This window comes from Salvelinus namaycush, chromosome 32 (genome assembly GCF_016432855.1).
Source record: "Salvelinus namaycush isolate Seneca chromosome 32, SaNama_1.0, whole genome shotgun sequence".
Taxonomy (NCBI): Eukaryota; Metazoa; Chordata; class Actinopteri; order Salmoniformes; family Salmonidae; genus Salvelinus; species Salvelinus namaycush.
The window spans coordinates 8,429,572-8,451,703 of record NC_052338.1 but is presented as its reverse complement, the minus strand read 5'-3'; the positions used below and the strand labels follow the sequence as shown (position 1 = coordinate 8,451,703).

Genomic DNA, 22,132 nt, shown 5'->3' with positions numbered 1-22,132 from the left:
GGGGGGCATATGGGGGAGGGAATGCTGTAACCTCCAGGCAGGTGTTTGTCCCCCTGTGTGCTGAGGGTGTCAGATTTTTGTCCGGTTCTGGCATTTAGGTCGCCACAGACTAATACTTGTCCCTGGGCCTGGAAATGATTGATTTCCCCCTCCAGGATGGAGAAGCTCCATTAAACACACTCCAGCCGTGGCCTCGCAGGACCTGCCCTTTAGTTCCGTTGTGGCTAGCCATCCCAGAGACCTTTACCGTCGTTAGCGTAGCAAAACTTTGTGGCTTGCTACACTATTAGTGGTTAGCGGCTAACAGCTAACAGACCGTCTCAGACCGATGCACTCAAGGGAGCTCATTTTTCTCTCTCTCCATAAGGCCATTTTGCCCTTTTTCTTTCTCTCGCTCTTTCTGATCTCTCTCTTTCTCTCGCTCTCATTCTTTCATTCCCACTCTCCCCTCCAAACCACAGTCCGGGAAAAGCAAATTAGATGCTAAAAGACACAAATGGGGGTTAAGTGCACTCTGGGCTTCTCCCTTGTAGTCAGCACATTCTGATCTGTCCATTCTCTGAAAAACTCTGTTGTGGTTTGTTGGAGAGGGGGGGGGGAGGGGGGAAGACTTACAACAAGAGTTTTATAAGACTGGAACAGAGAGGAGATGGATGAGTGTGTAGGGTAGAGAGGGAGGGATGGGGGGGGTGGAGGGAGGCATTTTTGGAGAATGATGAAGCGCCTGGTTCCCGACAGACTAAGAAAAATCAGATGTTAGTTCTGCAGGGTCTGTGTGTGTGTGTGAAGGGGGGTTGTGTGTGTATATGTGTGTGGGTCTGTCCAATGATAAAATCTCCAGCTGCAACGAATCAGTCACATATAAACAAGCTGCAATTGTATTTTGTGGGAAGAAAGCGGTGGCCATTATTTTGACTGTTAGCGGAAATACCTGCATACCTGAGGTGTCTACACACAATCCATGGCATGTTGTTAAACCCCCCTAAAACAGTTCCTAAACACAGAGAGGCTCTCAAAGGATAAAGTAAAGGGGAAAAGGCTTGTATCAGGAGGGTTTTAAGCCTATTAAACCGTTTTAGCCCGGCATATGTTTCCTGTGTCATTGTCACTGGCAATGTTTATATCAGAGACTGATGCTGCATATAGCAGGGAGAGGAGGAGACTTTGAAAGTGTGTGTGTCGACCATCTTTGTGTGTGTCTATGTGTTTCTGCTATCCTTGTGTCTGATTGTGTGTGAGGGGAAGGTCACTCAGTGGGGGACAGATGACCGATAGCGACCCAAGGACAGCCGGGGGGCGTGGTGGAGCCCTTGGGCTGAGAGAAGGGTAAGACTGTCTGCCCAGGGCCAGAGGGCCAGCAGTGGCAGTATGAGAGTGTGGGCTGTGATTCGCTGTGGCACTGGATGGCAGGAAGCATACTGCTCCCCGCGGAGGGGGGTGGATGGAGGGAGGGAGGGAGGGGGGCTGGAGGGAGGGAGGGGGCTGGAGGGAATAGTGTCACAGTCAGGGGGCGCACACACACGCACATAGATAGATAGATAGATATCTATATATCTATCTCACAGTAGCATGTACTGACACACACAGACAGATGGATATAGCGGCACAATCTGACAAATTCACACGCATGCAGTGTCACTGACTGACCTCAGCTTAATCTCCAGATAGTTATTCAAATGCACCGGGACCAACTGGGGCGAGATCTCAGTAGATTAGCTGTGGCTCTGCTTGATGCTACTTGGCACCAGCAGCAGTGGCCACTAAGACACGCTAGTATAAATGCCTGTTGGTCTGGAGACACCCAGCTCAGTGGAGCTTAAACCTTCTGCTTCATGCCCTTCTGAGCTCCACACACACACACACACACACACACTGCTCTCTTGACCCGGCAAGAGCCCTCCGTGGCTCCGCAAACACCCAGGCCTCATTACGTATGCGGAAGGTTACCAGGTAATAAGCGCCATGGCGGCAGCCACGGCCCCCGAAGCCCAGCCCTGGTCTACTTGACCCAGATGAGTGGCAGTCGCTGGGTACGTGACCTGTTTTAAGGCAAAGATCAGGGGACGCTGGAGCCGAAATGAAGCCTCTGAAGTGGCTGTTGCTGTCTCGCGCCTATTTGACCTAGTTTAATCCCTGGGAATGGAGTGGTTGGAGGCGTTTGCAACGATGATAAACTCATTTCGGCATCATTTTCGTAGAGAAACACAATTTTCTGGTCCAGTCATGCTATATGAGGAGGTGAACTAGGAGAGTGCTTTTAATCCACTAAGTGGCAGACCGATGGAGGGAAACCGAAACACGGGGAGAATTGACTGGCATGGAAAAGAGAGGGCATCGCTGGCATTTGATAGTTTTGGATGAAAGCTACACTTTTAAACCCTAAGAGAGACACACACGAACGTACACATGCAGAAAAGGGGGATACCTAGTCAGTTGTACAACTGAATGCATTCAACCGAAATATGTCTTGTGTATTTAACCCAACCCCTCTGAATCAGAGAGGTGCGGGTGGGGCAGCCTTAATCGACATCCACGTCTTCGGCGCCCGGGGAACAGGGGGTTAACTGCCTTGCTCAGGGGCAGAACGACAGCTCTTTATCTTGTCAGCTCGGTACTTCGATTCAGCAACCTTTCGGTTACTGGCCCAACGCTCCTACCCGCCAGGCTACCTGCCGCACGGGTGTGTTTGTGAGTGTTACCATGAGGCGTCACGATCCAATGACTTTTGGATCAACTGTCATCCCTGGCGGTGCTAAAGGTCTCTGTGTGTGTGTTGCGTTGTACAGTTCACTGGTGAGCAATGGGGTAAGATAAGATGTATGCTTGTGGGATGCTAACGAGCCCATCAGTGAAACACTCCTGCAAGACTGTCCTCCAATCACAGATGGCCCTGCAAAGTGGATAGTGTGTGTGTAAGAAGGAGAGAGGGCTTGGCTCGATGGTGCAGGCAGGAAGCCGGGAACACACTAGGTCACTAAGATGGCTGGGGAGAGAGAAAGAGGGAGGGACGGAGAGTTGGATAGAGAAAGGGAGGGGTAAAGAAAACACTTAGAGGAGGGGGAGGTTGCTGTCAGTGGTAATTCTCTGTTGGCCTCGAAGCACAAGGCAGTAAGGAGCCGAATAATGTTTCCCCCTGTCGACAGATTTTCAACTTCATATCTCCATTATCGTTATCTTTGTGAAGCTTTTAGTCTTCTCTCCCTCTCCCCCTCTCCATTCTTTGTCCTTTCTTTCACTCATTCGCTCCCCGTCTAGCTCCAGCACTTACTGTACAAGTTTGTAATGGTTAGTTATTAAACTAAAAGGTAATTATGTAGTATTTGAATGTATCCATTTTTGAATGTATCAGTTTTCAGTCAGCTAGAGGCAAGATGGTCCTAAAAGGGCTGTGTGTGTGTGTGTGTGTGTGTGTGTGTGTGTGTGTGTGTGTGTGTGTGTGTGTGTGTGTGTGTGTGTGTGTGTGTGTGTGTGTGTGTGTGTGTGTGTGTGTGTGTGTGTGTGTGTGTGTGTGTGTGTGTGTGTGTGTGTGTGTGTGTGTGTGTGTGTGTGTACCTCTGTGTCTGACTAAGAGAGAACATTTCGGAGCTTACTTGCCAGTGAAGGGAAAGTGAGCAATGGAGCGCGAGAGAGATGGAGAACGAGCGATAGAGAGAGATGTTCCAGTTGGGAGTTTTGCGGAGGAGTGTAGCAGCAGAATGCCAATGGCGATGAAGGCCCGTCCGACTGTGAGTGGTTGTTTCGCTAGTTGTTCCTCCCTGTCACTTAAACCGTATCCCATGGAGACGGAGGACCTTTAAAGTCTGCCTCTTGGCCCCACTGCAGGGTCTTCGCACCCCTATCACTCTCTTCTGCCCTCCCTCCTAGCACCATCCTTCCCTCCCATCTCTCTATCCCTCCATCCTCCCACATCTATTTATATATGAGAGACATTAATATGTGACTGTGTAGCATGTGATGGAGGTTCGGGATAGTCTCATTCTTTCAATCTGGGCTGACAGGATAGTATCACGCACTCAATGCCTCCCCCCTTTTTTGATTCAGTTTGTAAAAGCTAGCTATTCTGTGTGTGGTAAGTGACTCAACTGGAAGAGATATGCTGTAGAATATGTTAGGATGACTGGCTAGGTGTGTGTCTTAGTATGTATGTATGTGTGTGTGTGTGTGTTTGTGAGTGCTAAGAGGTTTGTCTATTCTCATCACATCTGTTATGTGAGCTAATAAGTCTTCATTGAGATCCTCTCCACCACACCCCATTCTTATATCCACCCTGACAAAATCTGTTCTCATTCCTTTCTCTTTCTCTCCCCCCTCTTCTTACCCCACCCTGTCTTGGCCCTTGTTCTCTGCCAAGCCACCCCTTGTTCTCTGTATCTTTACCCACCTTTTTCCAGCCAATCCAATCCTCTGTTTCTCTACGTCCTTCCCTCAGCCCACTCCATCCTTCAAACAGGGTTATATTCATTAGGCACTAAACATAAGAAACAGGGGTGGGACTTTCTGGACTTGAGCAATAACAACAGCTTGTTTTAGTTTTCTGTCAATGGTTTTAAGGCGTTCGACTGCCGTTTGCCCTAATGAATACAACCCCGTTAATTTCCTCCGTGTTAGACTGCTTGTTTTTGATGCAGTAACTAACATGACTCATTATTTATTGAAAATACAGTTTATCAGTGGAGAACATCAATGGTAAACGCTGCGAATGTAAACTTTGATATCCAGCACATCAGATAAACGGCTAGGTTACCCACAGAGGGATGCCAATAGGCTGGGGGGGGGGCTTCTGACTGTATAGATTTCTGTGTGTGTCTGTGTGTGTCCACGTATCCAGCTGTGAGAATGAGAGAGAACAATTTAGGACCGAGACAGCCCTGGCCACTACCCCATCTTTCTCTCGCTCTCTCCCTCCATTTCATGTTTTCGTGATAATAAATGATTGAAGCTGGCCGATCTCTTTTCAGTTGTGACTGGCGTTGTTTGTATGAGGGTGCATCTCTGGATGTGTCCCCGGGCGTAGATTCAGCAGACTCCTCTACACACACACACACACACCTAACAGATGCGTGGGGCTGCACCACTCCCAGTGGAATCACCCATATTTGGAATCTTTGATATGGATGCAAGCCTAGCCGGAGGGAGAATCGACAAAGTAATGTATATTCTCACTCACTATCAGCAGTGGGACTTTAGCTTGGCAACAGCACACCATGTGGCCGCAAAGAGAAAGTACACCATTATTATCCTCAATGGGATCTTGTCGCCCCCAGTGGCCATCTGTGGAAACTGCAAGCTGGTTAAAACCAACGTAATGAGAGGCTTTTACATTCAATTTAGACGCCTCACTCAGCCTCAGTGCCCTCTGGAAATCACAAACACAGACATAATTGAGCAAGGAGGCGGAGGTCTACTTGGAACATCGTCGGATGATAAGATGTCTGGCAAGGATTAAATGCCTAACAGAGCTGATTTCCTCGGGTGTATTCGGTGATGAGAAACGTTCTGGATGTTGCAGATAGAAATAGAATGACCAATCATATCTGTTCTCTGCGATACATATCTATCCGAATGTTCTAGAACATCCTCCTGAACAGGCCCCTGTCCTTCAGTTCAGCTGTTTTCATTTAAAACTTCTGATTGGATTCTGATTCTAACACATTTTCCCAGCCCTTATCTCTGTCACAAGGAGTTATGACACATTCATTTGAATTGGACTAAATCCTAAGTCCTCCGCGTTGTCTTCTCTTTCAGAGCAGCGTAAGATTACAGCAGGGCCGTCGACGGCTGGAATCATCGGAGGAATCATTGGTGTGGTCCTCTTCTTGCTGGCGATCGTCGGCGCTGTCATCATTCTGGTCCGCAAACGCAAGCAGAATGCCGTGAATGGGGAGTGAGTATTCCGCTCCCAGCAAATGTTTCTTTCAATATATGACTTAACAAATACCTATCTTTCCTCCAATCAATGAAGTTTTATTCAGTCCAAAATGAATCTGTTAGGTATGGACAAAGTGAGTAGCACTAACCTCTTCTCCTGCCCTCTCTTCTCTCATCCAATCAGTGGTCCTCCCAAGCACAAGCCCCCTCCCCCTGTGAAGGCCGGCAGCTCCACTGAAATGGTGAGTGGTCCACGTCCCTGTCATTCAGGGCTCATTATTGGTGAAGGTCATAAACAAAGATTATGTATGTAACCACGGTTATGTGAGCTATTGGATCACTCCAGTATGGTATTCTTCTGCTATGCAGGATACATTCTGAGTAAGAATTTCAGATTGGTCTCGGATACCGAGTAGTGCTGCGGCTGACCCCCTTAAATAGCTGCTGCCACAGTACTCCCACCTCATGTCCTCTTCAAGGCGCCGTAGATCACCGACAAGAGGATTGGAGTGATCCAATAGCTCACATAACCGCGGTTACATACATAACCTTCGTTCTGTAGCACTATATTGGATCACTCTAATATGGTATCACAATAACAGATTTATCTGTGAACTAGGCATGGCCAGACAAGAGTAAAATAAGATAATAGGTAATAGCCAACAGGAATGCCACCTTCATGGATAGGTGCTTCAAAGACGCTGACCTGGCCTAGCAAGTGCTGACACCACCACATCAAGGTCTGTTTGGCACCGAACAGGCCTTCGCTGGACGCAGATGTCTAACCCCCTTCATAAACTTGGAGAGCAATGGGTGGCCATGGGTCCCTCCAGGCGATCGTCATGACATGCCAAAATTGCGGCCAAATACACTCTCAAATTGGATGACTCTCGGCCTGCATCAAGTAGTGATTGTAAAAAGTGTAAAACCATTTGTATATCACACGACTCTGGGGCAACATTATGACTCCCACACCAGAATATGTCCTACCGCATTTGATATAATGCGTTGGTCAAAGAAACCCTGGCGTTCTGCAACGTGTTCACCACATTGTCTTGAATGTCTAAACTTACCCATTTACTTCTCTCGGGCCAAGCCCAAAGCTGGAGGCAGCGCGGATGCCCCGGCATCCCCCAAGCCTGAGAGAGCAGGTCGGGTCTCAGTGGTAGCTTCCATGGGGTCCCAGAGAGGAGGGACAACAGGAGGCAGAACCATGGTCGTCAGCCAGTATCAGGAGCAGCCGGTGGCCCTTCAAGCTGACCCTGTCTAGCGTAGCTATGATTAGTGGAAGTGGTGGGAACGCATAAAGTGTCGATGCCGGGCAATCGTGAGCGAGTGCGTCCAAACCCAGAGGGCGAGAGGGTCTGACATCGAGAAACAGCTGGGACAATGAGTGTTCTTCTGAAATGCAAACAGGTCCACCTGTGCTCTCCCGAACAGCTGTAGCACCACCTGAGCATTTAGACTCCAGTCCCCTTCCGCTGGGCCACTTCTCGAAAGCATGTCCGCTGCCCGCAGTGACACCTAGCGGGTCAGAGCCCACAGTAAGAGCTCCAGAGCCATTTCGTGGAGGTGCCGTGATCTCAGTCCCCCCTGTTGATTGATATACGCCACTACCGTGGTGTTGTCTGATCTAACCAGGGCATGCTTCCCCTCCATGCAGGGCAGGAACTGTTGGAGTGCCAGGCGAACTACCCTGAGCTCTAGCACATTGATGTGCTCGCCACTCCATTGGAGGCTCCTGCGTCCACTCGCTGCCATGCCTATGAACACTGCCCCCCCAACCCGCTAGCGAGGCATCGGTGCACACTAGCTCCCTGCGGTGGACTCTGTTCAGTGTCACACCCTCCAACAGAAAGGAGTGAGTACTATTTCAACAGAGTCCTCCCTCACACATGCATTCGTCACCGATGGCTGACAATGTCTGTGTCGTCTAGTGTAGATGATGAGAGTTTAACCATCTCTGGAGTGGCCTGAGGTGAAGCCCCAGCGGAATCAACAGAGAAGCCGACGTGAGTAGGCCGAGTAACTTCTGGCACTCTGATACGGACATGGCTCGTCCAAGCTGGAAACGGTCTAGGTAGGCATGTATCTTCACCATTCTCACCCGAGGGAGACGTGCTCTCATAAGAGTTGAGTCGATCAACATCCCCAGGAAGATAATCATCTTTGAGGGAGTCAGGTTTCCCTTCTCCCTTTTTATGGTGAGGCCCAGGTCTTGAATGTGCTTCAAGATTATCCTTGTCTGCTGTGGCACTCTCCAGCCAGTCGTCCAGGTAGTTCAGCACTAGAATTCCCTGGGACATGATAGGCGCTAGGACTGCATCCATGTACTTTGTGAATGTACGAGGCGCCAGTGATAGGCCTAACGGGAGGACTTTGAATTCGTAAGTCAATCCTTTGAAAGCAAACCGGATTTACTTCCAGTGATCTCGATGAACAGGAACGTGGAAGTATGCATCCTTCAGGTTGAGCGTGATGAACCATTAGCCACTCGAGATTGCCTGCTACGCCCGTGCTGGCGTGAGCATTTGAAGTTGAGCTCCTTTAAACATTTGTTGAGGCCGCGTAGGTCCAGGATCGGCCGAAAGCTGCCGTCCTTTTTCGGGAACTGAAAGATGTGGAGTAAAACCCACTTAGCCGTCCTAGCGGCTCTACCTTCCTGATTTGCGCCCTTGCTCACGATCGAGGCTATCTCTAGCGGGAGTGCGTCCTTCCTCACCCCATCTACCACGAGGTGACCCAGATGCCCCTATAGGGTGGCAGCCAGCATCGGAACTGGAGCTTGTATCCCTCCAGGACTTTGTCCAGTACCCACCTGCCTCTTCCAGTTTGTATTTTGGGCCTGGGAGAGACAGCCAAGGCCGGCTGCCATCACATTGTGCTGCTGCTTATAAGGGTGGTCATGGCTTATAAGGGTGGTCATATAAAGGTGGCCTGTCCGTGTGCTGTCATGGCATAAAATGCCAGTTCCCATTTTCCTGCCCCTGTTGTCTCGGCTTTGGGTGGAGGGCAACCAAGACGTTACTGGAGCATCCTCGAGACATCCTGCCCTGTCTTCCAGCTCCTCCAAGTGGCGGCAGTAGGGCACATAGTTGCCAAGAACTCCTGCAAAGTCTCTGTCTTTGCGCAGTTTTGTAGTCTGCTGTATGATGTTGCCAATCCTTGGCCCAAAGGTGGAACCTGGCATGAAGGGGAACTCCAAGAATGTTTTCTGAACTGGCGGTGGCTGTTTAGACTGTGCCAGCCAAAGATGGTGGTATGAAGTCACGACTGAAGCCAAAGCCTTGCCGTTGGCATGTGCCAAGTCTGTCTGGAGCATAGTGAGCAGCCTTGACACCTCTGTGGCCTCCTTAAGAAGCTTGTCACCACCCCCTGGGAGGCATAACATGATGAAGAGGGTGCCGAAAATGCTTTGCAGCCATTCGTTGCTTACTCTTTCAGGTCCTGGTTTGAGGCGATGCACCTTGTCAATGATCTCCTTGTCAGGGAAGATCATGGCAGCCACTATGTCATCCATCACCGGATAGTGTTCTAGCCCCAAGGAATCTGCATCCCTTAGGTTAGTCCACGGCCTGGTCAGGTTGTCGAAACAGAAGCGCCCTCCAATCACTTTCCTAAACAACCGCTGAATTGCAGGGCGCCAAATTCAAAAATATTACTAAAAATATTTATAATTATGCAATCACAAGTGAAATATACCAAAACACAGCTTAGCTTGTTGTTAATCCACCTAACGTGTCAGATTTTGAAAATATATTTTACAGCGAAAGAAATCCAAGCTTTTGTGAGTGTAGCTTTCAATGCTACAACAGCTAGCCCCAAATTGTCTTGGTCACGAAAGTCAGAAAAGCAATCAAATTAATCGCTTACCTTAGATAATCTTCGGACGTTTCCACTCACGAGACTCCCAGTTACACAACAAATCTTCTTTTTGTTCGATAAATATTACTTTTATCACAAAAAAACGCCATTTGGGTTGCACATTATTTTGAGAAAACAAAAGCCGTGTTCCGTTCGACAAATCCCAAAAAGTATCCGAAATGGTCGTAGAAACATTTCAAATGTTTTTTATAATCAATCCTCAGGTTGTCTTTAACAAACATAATCGATAATATTTCAACCGGAGCATAACCTATTCATTAAGAGACAAAAGGAAAATGGGGTGCCCCTCTCTGGCGCGCAGGAAATATTTGCAGGACACTTGACTAGTTTTGAAAAAACTTGTTCATTTTTCAAAATAAAAGCCTGAAACTATGTCTAAAGCCTGGTCACAGCCTGAGGAAGCCATTGGAAAAGGAATCTGGTTGATACCCCTTTAAATGGAGGTTAGACGGGCCAGGAAACACAGATTAAAAAAATATATATCACTTCCGGGTTACTTTTTCTCAGGTTTTCGCTTGCAGAATAAGTATTATTTTTCTCACAGACAATATTTTGACAGTTTTGGAAACTTTGGAGTGTTTTCTATCATAATCTGTAAATTATATGCATATTCTACGATCTGGGCAAGAGAAAATGTCCGTTTATGTTGGGCACGTTATAAAAAAAATAAAAAAAAAGGGAGTCAGTCACAGCACTACCCGGTACATGGGACTAATCTGAAATTCTTACTCGTAATGTATCCTGCCGAGCAGAAGGATACTTTATTTGGAGTGATACAATATAGTGCTTCATAACCACATGCAGTAGTGCAGTTCTTAATTGGGATAATGTCTATTGATCGGAGATGAGTGGCCCAGTTATCCGACTTTGACCTCTCCACTACCCCACAGCTGAACAAGCCTGTCACGGACTCAGTGCTGACGGAGTTGACGGAGACCCATCCTTTCAGTAACGTCTACTACGAGACCAGCGGAGAGCCTGTCACGGTAAGAGGACATCCCCCAAACTCTAGGTCGTGATCATTAGGTCACACCAGAAAACAAAAATGAATGTTTCTTGTTGTACTTAAGTCCAGGTAGTTTTACTCCATGTTTTAGTCTGTTGTCTGCCATTGGGTGCCTAATGAAGACGACCCTGGACTCTCTCCATATTCACATAGTGCTGCTTAAAGTCATTGATTTACTACCTGTATGCTACTGTATATCGAAATGTCCTTTAATGAGGGACAACTGGCTGCTTTCTAGACTCTACAATCAGTCTCGATCAACTTTATCGTCAGATCACTCACCCTTTTTAACTATATTATAACATTCTGCCTCCATGGTACCTCAACAGCTTGACTATTTTGAAAAAATGGATCCTATTGTGAAACTATTAAGCAATGCATGGTCAAGGAGTGGATTTTGCCTACCATATCACGTCTTGAGAGTTCTTGTAGCTGGTTCAAGCGAGGATCTGTTGATGTTACAGGATCTGGATGCGTGCGACGATGACGATGATAACACCGTTGGTGGGGCTGCTAATGGTGGCGGCCCTGCTGTCCTGGAGGACTCGATACAGTATGCCGATGTCGACGACACGCTAAATGACGAAGCCCTGCCGCCGTACTCTGACGCGGACGATCACCATGTCGACGAGCCGCCGTCGGCCGCTGTGGCCCGCGGAGAAAGCTTTGTGTCGGCAGCCATGTATGTTTAGCAGGTGACGTTCAGGTCTCCATAACGACACAACAACAACAACACCGTGCCTCTACTCGGTTACATTGAACAGCACAGAGTCCGAGCAAGGCTCTGGAAAGATCGGCTCAACTCCAGCCTCCCGATGTGGTCAAATCCTAAATGCAGTGTTTCCTACTGTTGTGATTCAGGCAAGGTAATATCACCGGAAACATCATTCAAAAATATCACCAGAAAATATCACCCGAAAATGGTTGTTTGAAAGTTGCAATGTTACACCGTCCAGTAAGCATCCTCAGACCAAAATGCCATTTTATGGCAGTATGAACAAAATGAGGTTGTCACTGTTTTATAACATTGCAACATGACTCATGTTTTGGGTTCAGTCTAAATTGCAAGAGCTGGTAATACTGCATTATTAGGGTAACGAAATGTGACATCTTGGTTTACAGCGAAGCACACAATGCACACACAATTATCAATGCGCTCGTAATTCCCCCCCACAGGAAAGATTACTGCTTACATTTAAGTCAAATTAAGTTCAAATTATAAGGATTGTATTTTCAGAGTGTCAAAATACACGGCATGTATTGGAGAATACTGCCATTAGTACCATTTTATGTAGATTAAGTGGTTAATATGCTCTCTAATATATGCTGTATATTTTACACATAGCAAAATATGTATTTTAATATTTTATATTTTAGTCTTATTCTAAAGCCTTTTATGTACTGAAACACAAATGTGCAAAACATCATTGATGAACAATTATGTTAGACCGTGTCATGTTGGTCAACGATGTCAAGGTGAACCAAATTATCAATGAACACTGTAAATAGTATTATATTGATGCTTAATATATTGCCGGTTAAATGTGTGCACATAACAATAACTAGTGTAAGTGTTTCCAGAGCCTCTATGTATCGGGGTGTCAGTTTCCGTGTGAAATTGAAAGAAAAAAAAGTGTACATTTTACTTTAACGGGTATTGAAGTTGTCAGTCAATGAATATAAAAACGGTTTGTGGATTTTAGTCCTTATTACTCTGCATGGCATGATCGTGGCTTGTTTCAAAACAGTTGGCTCACTTTTCCCAGGGCTACTTGCAGACACCAGGCTTTATACTTTTTCAATGTTGTCGATGTCTTTGCATTCCTCCATTGTATCGTCTACTTCAAGCACAACACATCGATGTAGAGCAGCGGGGTGGTTTAGGCCGGACAGAAGGCGCACAGCACGACTTGAGATATCTTTTTTGCTGATACATAAGTCAGTCAGCATATGACCATGTTCTTTCCACAGAGTGCTTACTGCAGGGTGCAATAAACAAAAAGTTGAGTCGAACTCTTGCTGAGTCATGGGAACAAATCATTGGTTCTGCGTGTTCCAAAGAGCTTGAGTCGCACAATTCCACGAGGGCATTGATCTGTCAGTGTCACCTCAACAGACAGCGAGAGAAGCAAGCCTATACTCACTAAGTACATTAACTTGTTAAATAAAATAAAAAGACGCAAAGAAAAAGACAGAAACATGAACAAAAAGCACATGTACTAATGTAGATATGTATGTAAATAAATAGATAGATACTATAGACACTAATGATTGATAGACAGACATAAAAAAAATAGATATACTATATAGATGGTTAAAAGTAGACGGACGGGGTAGACAGACAGGTAGACAGATATACGGACACATGGAGAAATGGATCACAGTAACTGCCTACCCCACTGTTCTTTAGTCCATCATAGTTAGTGCATTACTTCAATATTATAGTTTTTTGATGTGACAATCACTTTGAAAGCAACTGTCATTGGCTTTTGGTGGTGATTCGGTCTCTATGGTTTCTTTTAAAGGGAATGTCTGCATGCTGCATGGAACTATGGGTAGCTCAACTTCTTCTCTGTGCAAAAAGAGTCCCGCTGCCATTTTGAAAACATATGGCTGTGGGCGGCGGGCTCGCATAAAGTGCTGCAGTATCAGACAATCACATCTGTATTTTATAGCCCTTACACAGGTCAGAGTTCAAAGGGAAATTAATTGTTCATTGTTTGGTTTTATAAACTGTGATTCTATTTATTTTGTGTATTTTATGTATTTCATATTGTCATCAAATATATTATACTGTTTTGTGTATTGCCTATAAAAAAAAGACTCAAAATTGAAGATGTGTTGATATATTGAGCTTAAAAAAGACAATCATTGGGGCCCCTGGGTTTGTTATTATCAAAGACCAATGAGTCAGCAGTCTGTTTAGTTTAGTTCTGTTGTTTTATGCTCAAGGCATCTGCTAACTACTTCTCGCTGTAGCAGGAGTTGCTGTGTGTGTTTGCCAATAAATTAGCCTCCTCCCCAATAGGTTTGATGCCAAAAATACAAACCGTGAATGTTAGTGATAACGCTCATCTGAATCCGGTCTTTTTCCTTCCCTGCTTGTTTAGTCATCTCACATTCATCGTTGCTTTTTTTCATCACCAAGCCAGACGTGCCTTCGTTACTTTATTTTTAGCTTGTTCATTTACACATTTGTTTCTCTTAGAAAATAAAGACAAGATTAAAGAAGAAACATGGGGTAACCTCTGATTGTGGAAAGCCAAACACTTGAGATTGTGATTTTTCTTCTCTCTTTTCTTTCTTTCCCTTTAACTGACATTTTTTTTCTGATGCTTTTTGGGAAACGTATTATATGTTTTACGGATCATTGTCTTGTTCAATAAAATGTAAACTAAATGCCCTGAACTTCTCTCTGTATTCTCTTAAACTTATGAGTCACAAGGCTCCTATTTAAGGCTCCTAAATGACCAACCAACATCAATCAATCAATCAAATGTATTTATAAAGCCCTTCTTACATCAGCTGATGTCACAAAGTGCTGTAATTAAACCCAGCCTAAAACCCCAAACAGCAAGCAATGCAGGTGTAGAAGCACGATGGCTAGGAAAAACTCCCTAGAAAAGCCAGAGCCTAGGAAGAAACCTAGAGAGGAACCAGGCTATGAGGGGTGGCCAGTCCTCTTCTGGCTGTGCCGGATGGAGATTATAACAGAACATGGCCAAGATGTTCAAATGTTCATAGATGACCAGCAGGGTCAAATAATAATAATCACAGTGGTTGTCGAGGGTGCAACAGGTCAGCACCTCAGGAGTAAATGTCAGTTGGCTTTTCTTAGCCGATCATTCAGAGTATCTCTACCGCTCCTGCTGTCACTAGAGAGTTGAAAACAGCAGGTCTGGGACAGGTAGCACGTCCGGTGAACAGGTCAGGGTTCCATAGCCGCAGGCAGAACAGTTGAAACTGGAGCAGCAGCACGGCCAGGTGGACTGGGGACAGCAAGGAGTCATCAGGCCAGGTAGTCCTGAGGCATGGTCCTAGGGCTCAGGTCCTCCGAGAGAGAGAAAGAAAGAGAGAATTAGAGAGAGCATACTTAAATTCACACAGGACACTGGATAAGACAGGAGAAATACTCCAGTTATAACAGACTGACCCTAGCCCCCCGAATCATGAACTACTGCAGCATAAATACTGGAGGCTGAGACAGGAGGGGTCGGGAGACACTGTGGCCCCGTCCGACGATACCCCCGGACAGGGCCAAACAGGCAGGATATAACCCCACCCACTTTGCCAAAGCACAGCCCCCACACCTCTAGAGGGATATCTTCAACCACCAACTTAACATGTGCTATTGACAGCATCACATCCTGTGGCACTATAATGTCCAGTGGTAACTTACACTGATTGCCCTTCGTTGCCCTGGACATCTATGTGCCTGTTACCATTCTATGTCCACCACCCAAGTGATATAGCCTAGCCTGAGATCTATCACCATCCATTTGTTAACCTCTGTCTTAATTAGTGATATACATCTAAAGCCTGCACATCTGACGAGATGTATTCAGAGTGCAGAGATTGCCCCGTGTTAAGAGTAATTTAACTCAAGTAAAGGAAAATAACATGCTTGAATGGATTGTGATGGAAGATGATTAAATGTTACTAGCAGCAGCTACTCTTCCTGGGGTCCACACAAAACATGAAACATAATACAGAATGATGTAATACAGAACATCATTAGACAAGAACAGCTCAAGGACAGAACTACATACAATGGGCTTTTCCTGGTTAAATAAAGGTTAAATAAAGGTTAAATAAATAAGAGGTAGAAAGTGAAAGAGGGACAGAAGGAGAGTGGAAGATGGCGTCCTCTGCTGGTTTACACTTGGATCAGCATCACAGATAACATTTTGTAAGCTCCTTTCATCTTTAGCTCATTAATGAAATCGCTCACGACTTTCAAAATTTGATTCCCTGTCTTGCCTAAATTACTCCTGGTTTTGACGAAGAGTTTAATTAGTCTGCTGACACCAGTTAATCAATGCTATCATGACTGAGGATACCACAGGAGGTTGGTGGCACCTTAATTGGGGAGGACGGGCTCGTGGTAATGGCTGGAGCGGAATCAGTGGAATGGTATCAAACACGTGGTAGAGAAATGAACATTCAATTCTCTGGCAACAGCTCTGGTGGACATTCCTGTAGTCAGCATGTCAATTGCTCCCTCAAAACTTGAGACGTCTGCAGCATTGTCTTGTGTGAGACAACTGCACATTTTAGTGGCCTTTTATTGTCCACAGCATAAGGTGGACTAATCGTGCTGTTTAATCAGCTTGTTGATATGCCACACCTGTAAAGTGGATGGATTATCTTGGCAAAGGAGAAATGCTCCCTAACAGGCATGTAAACAAATTAGTTTACATGCCTGTTTTAGAAAAATAAGCTTTTTGTGCGTGTGGAACATTTCTGCAAACTTTTATTTTATCTCATGAAACATGCCAGCAACACTTCACATATTGCATTCATATTTTTGTTCTATATATTTCTGTTTTCAGTAATCTGATGAAATGTGATCATTTTCAGCTGGTACAATGTCCAAAATGTCAGCCCCAGTGCACGTTTCAAAGCGTCAGCGTCAGCCACTGTCACAGTTTATTTTACTCTCGCCATGGCAAATTACAGTATATCTGAGGGTTATGTGTGTAAACAGATCCTCTGGAGGCTCAAGCACATACAAATTCAGGAGGATTTAGCCGGTAAAAGTGTTAGGCATTGCTAAGCATGCCGCTTGTGGAAATGGTTGTCATTTTTGAGCTGCTGAGGCAGGCATGCATACACGTGTTGAAACACATAAACACATCAATCACAGTCATTCCTGCAGGGGGTGGCCGGGTAAACAAAGAACCAGTAACAAACTTCTACATGATGGCCTTTAAACAGATTAGTGAGCGTTAAAGGTGCAGTCTGGGATTTGTTTTTCAGCAAAACAGCAGCACGTCAGCCTTGTTTTGGTATACAGGTGAGGGATGAGGCTGGGGAAATGAAAACATTCCAACGCATCTGCCAATTCATAGATGGCGCTCTTGCTGCAAGAACTGACAGTCCATGACACCCACATAATAATTGTAAATCTACTTTAAAGCTCGAAATTGTTTACAAAGGCAGTTTACAATGGAGTAAAACAAACTTGCATGTTTGGGACTTGATAGAAGAGAGTTGTGCTGAACTCATGAGGCATTTACAAATGATATTATATTTGACGAGAATCAAAGGGTAATGAATTAAAATGATGGATAACAGCTATACATATCACAGATTGTAGATTTGAATGAGAAGGGAACCAATAGGCAGCTAATGCTACATCATCTCCCTTGTGGTGAAGATGATGAAGGAAGTGTCTGACATCAAAGCACCACCAATTATGGTTCGAGCGCTTAGTGATGGAGATTAAATATATTCTCCCAAGTACTACCGGTGGATGTATCAGTAAGTAGGCCATGAGTCAAACAACGCCTCTTCCTTCTCTGAACCACAGGTCAACAAGTTGACAACAAAGTTGCCAACTCCGATCAAACTTATTCCTGCAGATTTAAAAAATGCTTTCCTTTGGGCTTTAGCTTACTGCTATTCCAGATCATAGTTGTGCCTGGTCTTCCTTTTACCTTAACATCCACCTTTCATTAAACGTCACACATTATATATCAAATAATGAATTGATTTTAGTAATTAGGGGATTAAAACACTGTCTGATATGAAGGTTTGTCTGGTATGTTGAAGTGATATATGGGGGCAAAATGTTATTCATTTGATATTCTCACTGTCAATATTTTTCAGTCAAATCGCTCTTGTTTGTGACACCAAATAAACTCTTTGTTAACGTATTTGGGCATGACATTTAAAAAATGCTAAACGGGAGATAATGATTGATCGTTTTTTGGTAGGAAAATTGCAATATTAGCCAGTTGTGGCAGTGGCTAATTTAACTAAAACAAAGACTGCTGTCTTTCCTTGTCCATAGCTCTCAAGGTACGGAAAGTATTTTTCCCTCATCAATCTACACACAATACCCCATAATGACAAAGCGATAACAGGCTTAAAAATTAAGAACAGAAATACCTAATAAGTATTCAGACCCTTTGCTATGAGACTCGAAATTGAATTCAGGTGCATCCTGTTTCCATTGATCAGCCTTGACATGTTTCTACAACTTGATTGGAGTCCACCTGAGGTAAATTCAATTGATTGGACATGATTTGGAAAGGCACACACCTGTCTAAAAAAGGTCCCACAGTTGACAGTGCATGTCAGAGCAAAAACCAAGCCATGAGGTCGAAGGAATTGTCCATAGAGCTCTGAGACAGGATTGTGTGGAGGCACAGATCTGGGGAAGGGTGCCAAAACATTTCTGCAGCATTGAAGGTCCCCAAGAACACAGTGGCCTCCATCATTCTTAAATGGATGAAGTTTGGAACCACCAAAACTCTTCCTTGGTCAGGGCCTTGGTCTCGAGTCTTCTTGGGTACAGAGATCCTTGATCAGGGAGGTGACCAAGAACCCAATGGTCATTCTGACAGAGCTCTAGAGTTCCTCTGTGGAGATGGGAGAACCTTCCAGAAGGACAACCATCTCAGGCCTGAATGCCAAGCGTCGCGTCTGGAGGAAACCTGGCACCATCCCTACGGTGAAGCATGGTGGTGGAGGCAGCATGCTGTGGGGATGTTGCAGAATGGGAGAAACTCCCCAAATACAGGTGTGCCAAGCTTGTAGCGTCATCCCCAAGAAGACTCAAGGCTGTAATCCCGAAAGGTGGTTCAACAAAGTACTGAGTAATGGGTCTGAATGCTTATGTAAATCTGATCCTTTTATACTTTTAATAAATTTGCTAAAATTTCTAAAAAACAGTTTTTGCTTTGTCATTGTGGGGTATTGTGTGTAGATTGATGAGGGGAAAAAACGATTTAATCAATTTTAGAATAAGGCTGTAATGTAACAAAATGTGGAAAAAGTCAAGGGGTCTGAATACTTTCCGAATGCACCGTATGCATACGTACTTTTGCTGCACCATCCTTTTAATAAATACTACTTTTTAAATGATTTTGTATTTTTTACAAACACCAAATGGTAATAATCTTGTTTACATGTCATCTTATAAGGACTTTGCCATTATACTGAATTCCAGATCAGAGGAGAAACGTGTTACCCAGATAGGTCACCAGAGGGAGCAGTAAATTGCAGTGAACAGCACAATGTTGGGCGCATGTAAACCGTTATCCATTAAGAGGGTGGAGACTGGTTCATCTTCATACCTCATTCTGTAAATGAAAATGTCTGTATGGAAACACCTGAAGGTCATACACACAAGGCTGAAAATCTTTTATTTCAAGACTGTCATACACTCTTAAGAATCATCCTGGTGATTCACAGCATACTGAGCTATGAGAGGTCCAGGGTTCAAATCTCAGACAAGCCCCCAAACAGTAGTTTCTTGCAGAAAAACAAATGTTCAACAATGTGGTATTGTACACTGTGTTCTGTGGGGAGTAGAGCTGAGACTGGCCCACCATCTCAAGGGATTAACTACTGGCATTAAATCAGAGTTGCCTTGAGGTTTCTATATTGTTTGTGCAGTGGGAATTAAGGGGCTTCACTTTCCCCCTCTCGCTCTCTCTCTCTGTCTCTGTCTCTGTCTCTGTCTCTCTCTCTCTGTCTCTCTCTCTCTCTGTCTCTCTCTCTCTCTGTCTCTCCCTCTTTCTCTGTCTCTGTCTCTCCCAGGTTTTGGTGTCCTTGATTATTTGGGTCAGGTGTGCTAGTGCTGGTGATGAATTAAAGCCTGCACACCCAGTCATAGTGTTGGAGAAGGAGTGGCAATTGAATGAAATTCTTAAAACATTTCTAGCCTGTCTATATAGGGATAATAGGGTTGACGTGTTCTGCTCAACCCTGTCACGCCCTGACCTTAGAGAGCCTTTTTATGTCTCTATTTTGGTTTGGTCAGGGTGTGATTTGGGTGGGCATTCTATGTTCTTTATTTCTAGGTTTTGTATTTCTTTGTTTCTGGCCGAGTGTGGTTCCCAATCAGAGGCAGCTGTCATTCGTTGTCTCTGATTGGGGATCATACTTAGGCAGCCCTTTTTTCCCTCTTTCTGTGTGGGATCTTGTTCTTTGTTTGTGTGCAGGTAGTTTGCACAACGAAGCTGGTCGGTCGTTGTATTCTTTATTGTTTTTTCTTTTCTAAAGTTTCACTTCGTCAATAAATTATGTGGAACTCAAAGAACGCTGCGCCTTGGTCTCATCCTTCCGGCGACACCCGTTACAGACCCGCTCAGTTTCCCACCACAAAACACCAGAAAATGGCTACAAAGAGTGGAACCAGCTCACCTGATTTTACTCTATGATTTGACTATTAAAAGGAATAATATTTTAAAAGGAATACGTTTTGCCACATTAAAACGAGAGTTCCGTTCGCACAACAAACAAACAAGGGCTTTACAATGATGGTGAAACTTGGAGAAATTATTTTATTAAGAGGATTAAAGTCTTCCTAAAAGTGACACAGTGACCGAGGGATATGTCAAAATGCCTTTATTCATATAAAAAATCTGATTTATGGAATTCTTTATGTGGTCTATTTCAAAGGGTATATTCTATATTGGTGCACAATTTCTACTTAAAATATCAAAGGGCACTTATTTTGTGGACCCAGTTGTACTAATTATGAGCAAATTAACACAACTGATACTTGATCAGTGCTAACTACCTGCTGAGCCCCTTGGGTCTCTCACATGAATCAGCCATCTTAACTGCCTATCACAATCCCAGAATTATCTCTCTGTCTCTCTCTCTCTCTCTCTCTCTCTCTTAATTGAACCAGGTGTCTGTCTCTCTCTCTCTTAATTGAACCAGGTGTCTGTCTCTCCCTCTCTTGCCCACCAGTTCCTCTTTCCATTAATTCCCTGGCGCCCGATGTGGCGCGGAAACGGCGATTGCGATCCCCATGGACACAGCCCAGCAACAGGCTGGCCCATAACATCCAATCAGAGTGCTTGGTGGCTCTGACTCACCTCCAATGGGAGCGGTGGGCCTGATTTCAGCCTGTGAAGGTGAATGCTCAGAGGTGTGATCGTTCACCTCCTCGTTGGTCCATCTAGCCGACTGAGCTGAGCTCACCGGGACTGGGCCTCATGCCTTAACATCGCATGGAACATACCAAATGACACTTGTCTGCTAAGATGCCGCTGTTCTTTGAGTAACCTATTCTGTGGTGACAATATCCCAGGTGGAGAGAGAAGAGAGAGAGAGTGAGGAGAGATGCTGTATAGTGTGACTAAAGCCATTCCCACAAACCCACTTGTGACCTACATGCAACCACTCCACCGAACGATTCTTCCACCAAACACTTCTTCCCGCTCCTCGCTCGTCTACATATCAGCTCTGCTGCTCATCAACCATTTTCTGTCATCCAGAATGACAACAACAATGAACGTGTGAACGTAACATTACGTAACATTACCACAGAAATCCGACAATAACAATGATCGTGTGAACATAACATTAGCACAGAAATCCGACAACAACAATGAACGTGTGAACGTAACATTACCACAGAAATCTGACATTAACAATGAACGTGTGAACGTAACATTACCACAGAAATCCGACAATAACAATGAACATGTGAACGTAACATTACCACAGAAATCCGACAATAACAATGAACGTGTGAACGTAACATTACCACAGAAATCCGACAACAACAATGAACGTGTGAACATAACATTACCACAGAAATTGCAAAGCAGCACTACAGCGCCAACTCCAATATTCAAAATAATTCTGAAAGGTATGGCAGAGGTGTTTTCCCATTAAAGGGCCTGTCATATAGCATGATTTGCACCACGGCTCTTGGTTCCTCTACTGTTAAATTAATTCTGTGAGGGGAAACCATTTTAGATAGGGTTTTAAAATGAAGTGCCAGAGGGTACAAATGCGTATCCTGTTGTAATTAGAGCTTGTCTTATCTGGGATGGGAGTAATAGATTGATAGTGCGGCTCAGCAGGCTGAGCTGGGTTGTCAGGGTGATTGACTGGTGCTTGTCATCCATTTCTCTGCTTAAGCTGGACCCATCGAGCTACAGGGAAACATGCAAAGTCCAGTCCTCGGTAGTGCTATGTGTTAAAGATACACTATGGGAGTTCATTGTTGGCACATTTTGGCTTGAAGGTTTGCTGTGTGGTTTATATGCACAATCCATGTCTTATCTCATGAAAACACACAAATCCTTAAGCATGGGTGGAGAGACGTGGGCCTTTTTCTCTCCAATGAGGACCATTTTGTCTGGACAATATTTCTGTCCATTTAGAGGACCCCTTTAAGCT

General features: G+C 44.9%; 1 protein-coding gene across 1 annotated transcript in view; it reads left to right on the top strand.

Moving 5' to 3' along the window:
• LOC120026916 (poliovirus receptor-like) overlaps positions 1–14,158 on the top strand; it is a 76,738-nt gene extending 62,580 nt beyond the window's left edge. The window contains exons 7-10 of the mRNA XM_038971661.1: positions 5,746–5,884; positions 6,053–6,110; positions 10,644–10,739; positions 11,224–14,158. Coding sequence (XP_038827589.1) covers positions 5,746–5,884; positions 6,053–6,110; positions 10,644–10,739; positions 11,224–11,451 — 521 coding nt within the window. The 3' untranslated portion in view covers positions 11,452–14,158. The remainder of the gene's footprint in view (positions 1–5,745; positions 5,885–6,052; positions 6,111–10,643; positions 10,740–11,223) is intronic.
• The last annotated feature ends 7,974 nt before the right edge of the window (positions 14,159–22,132 follow it).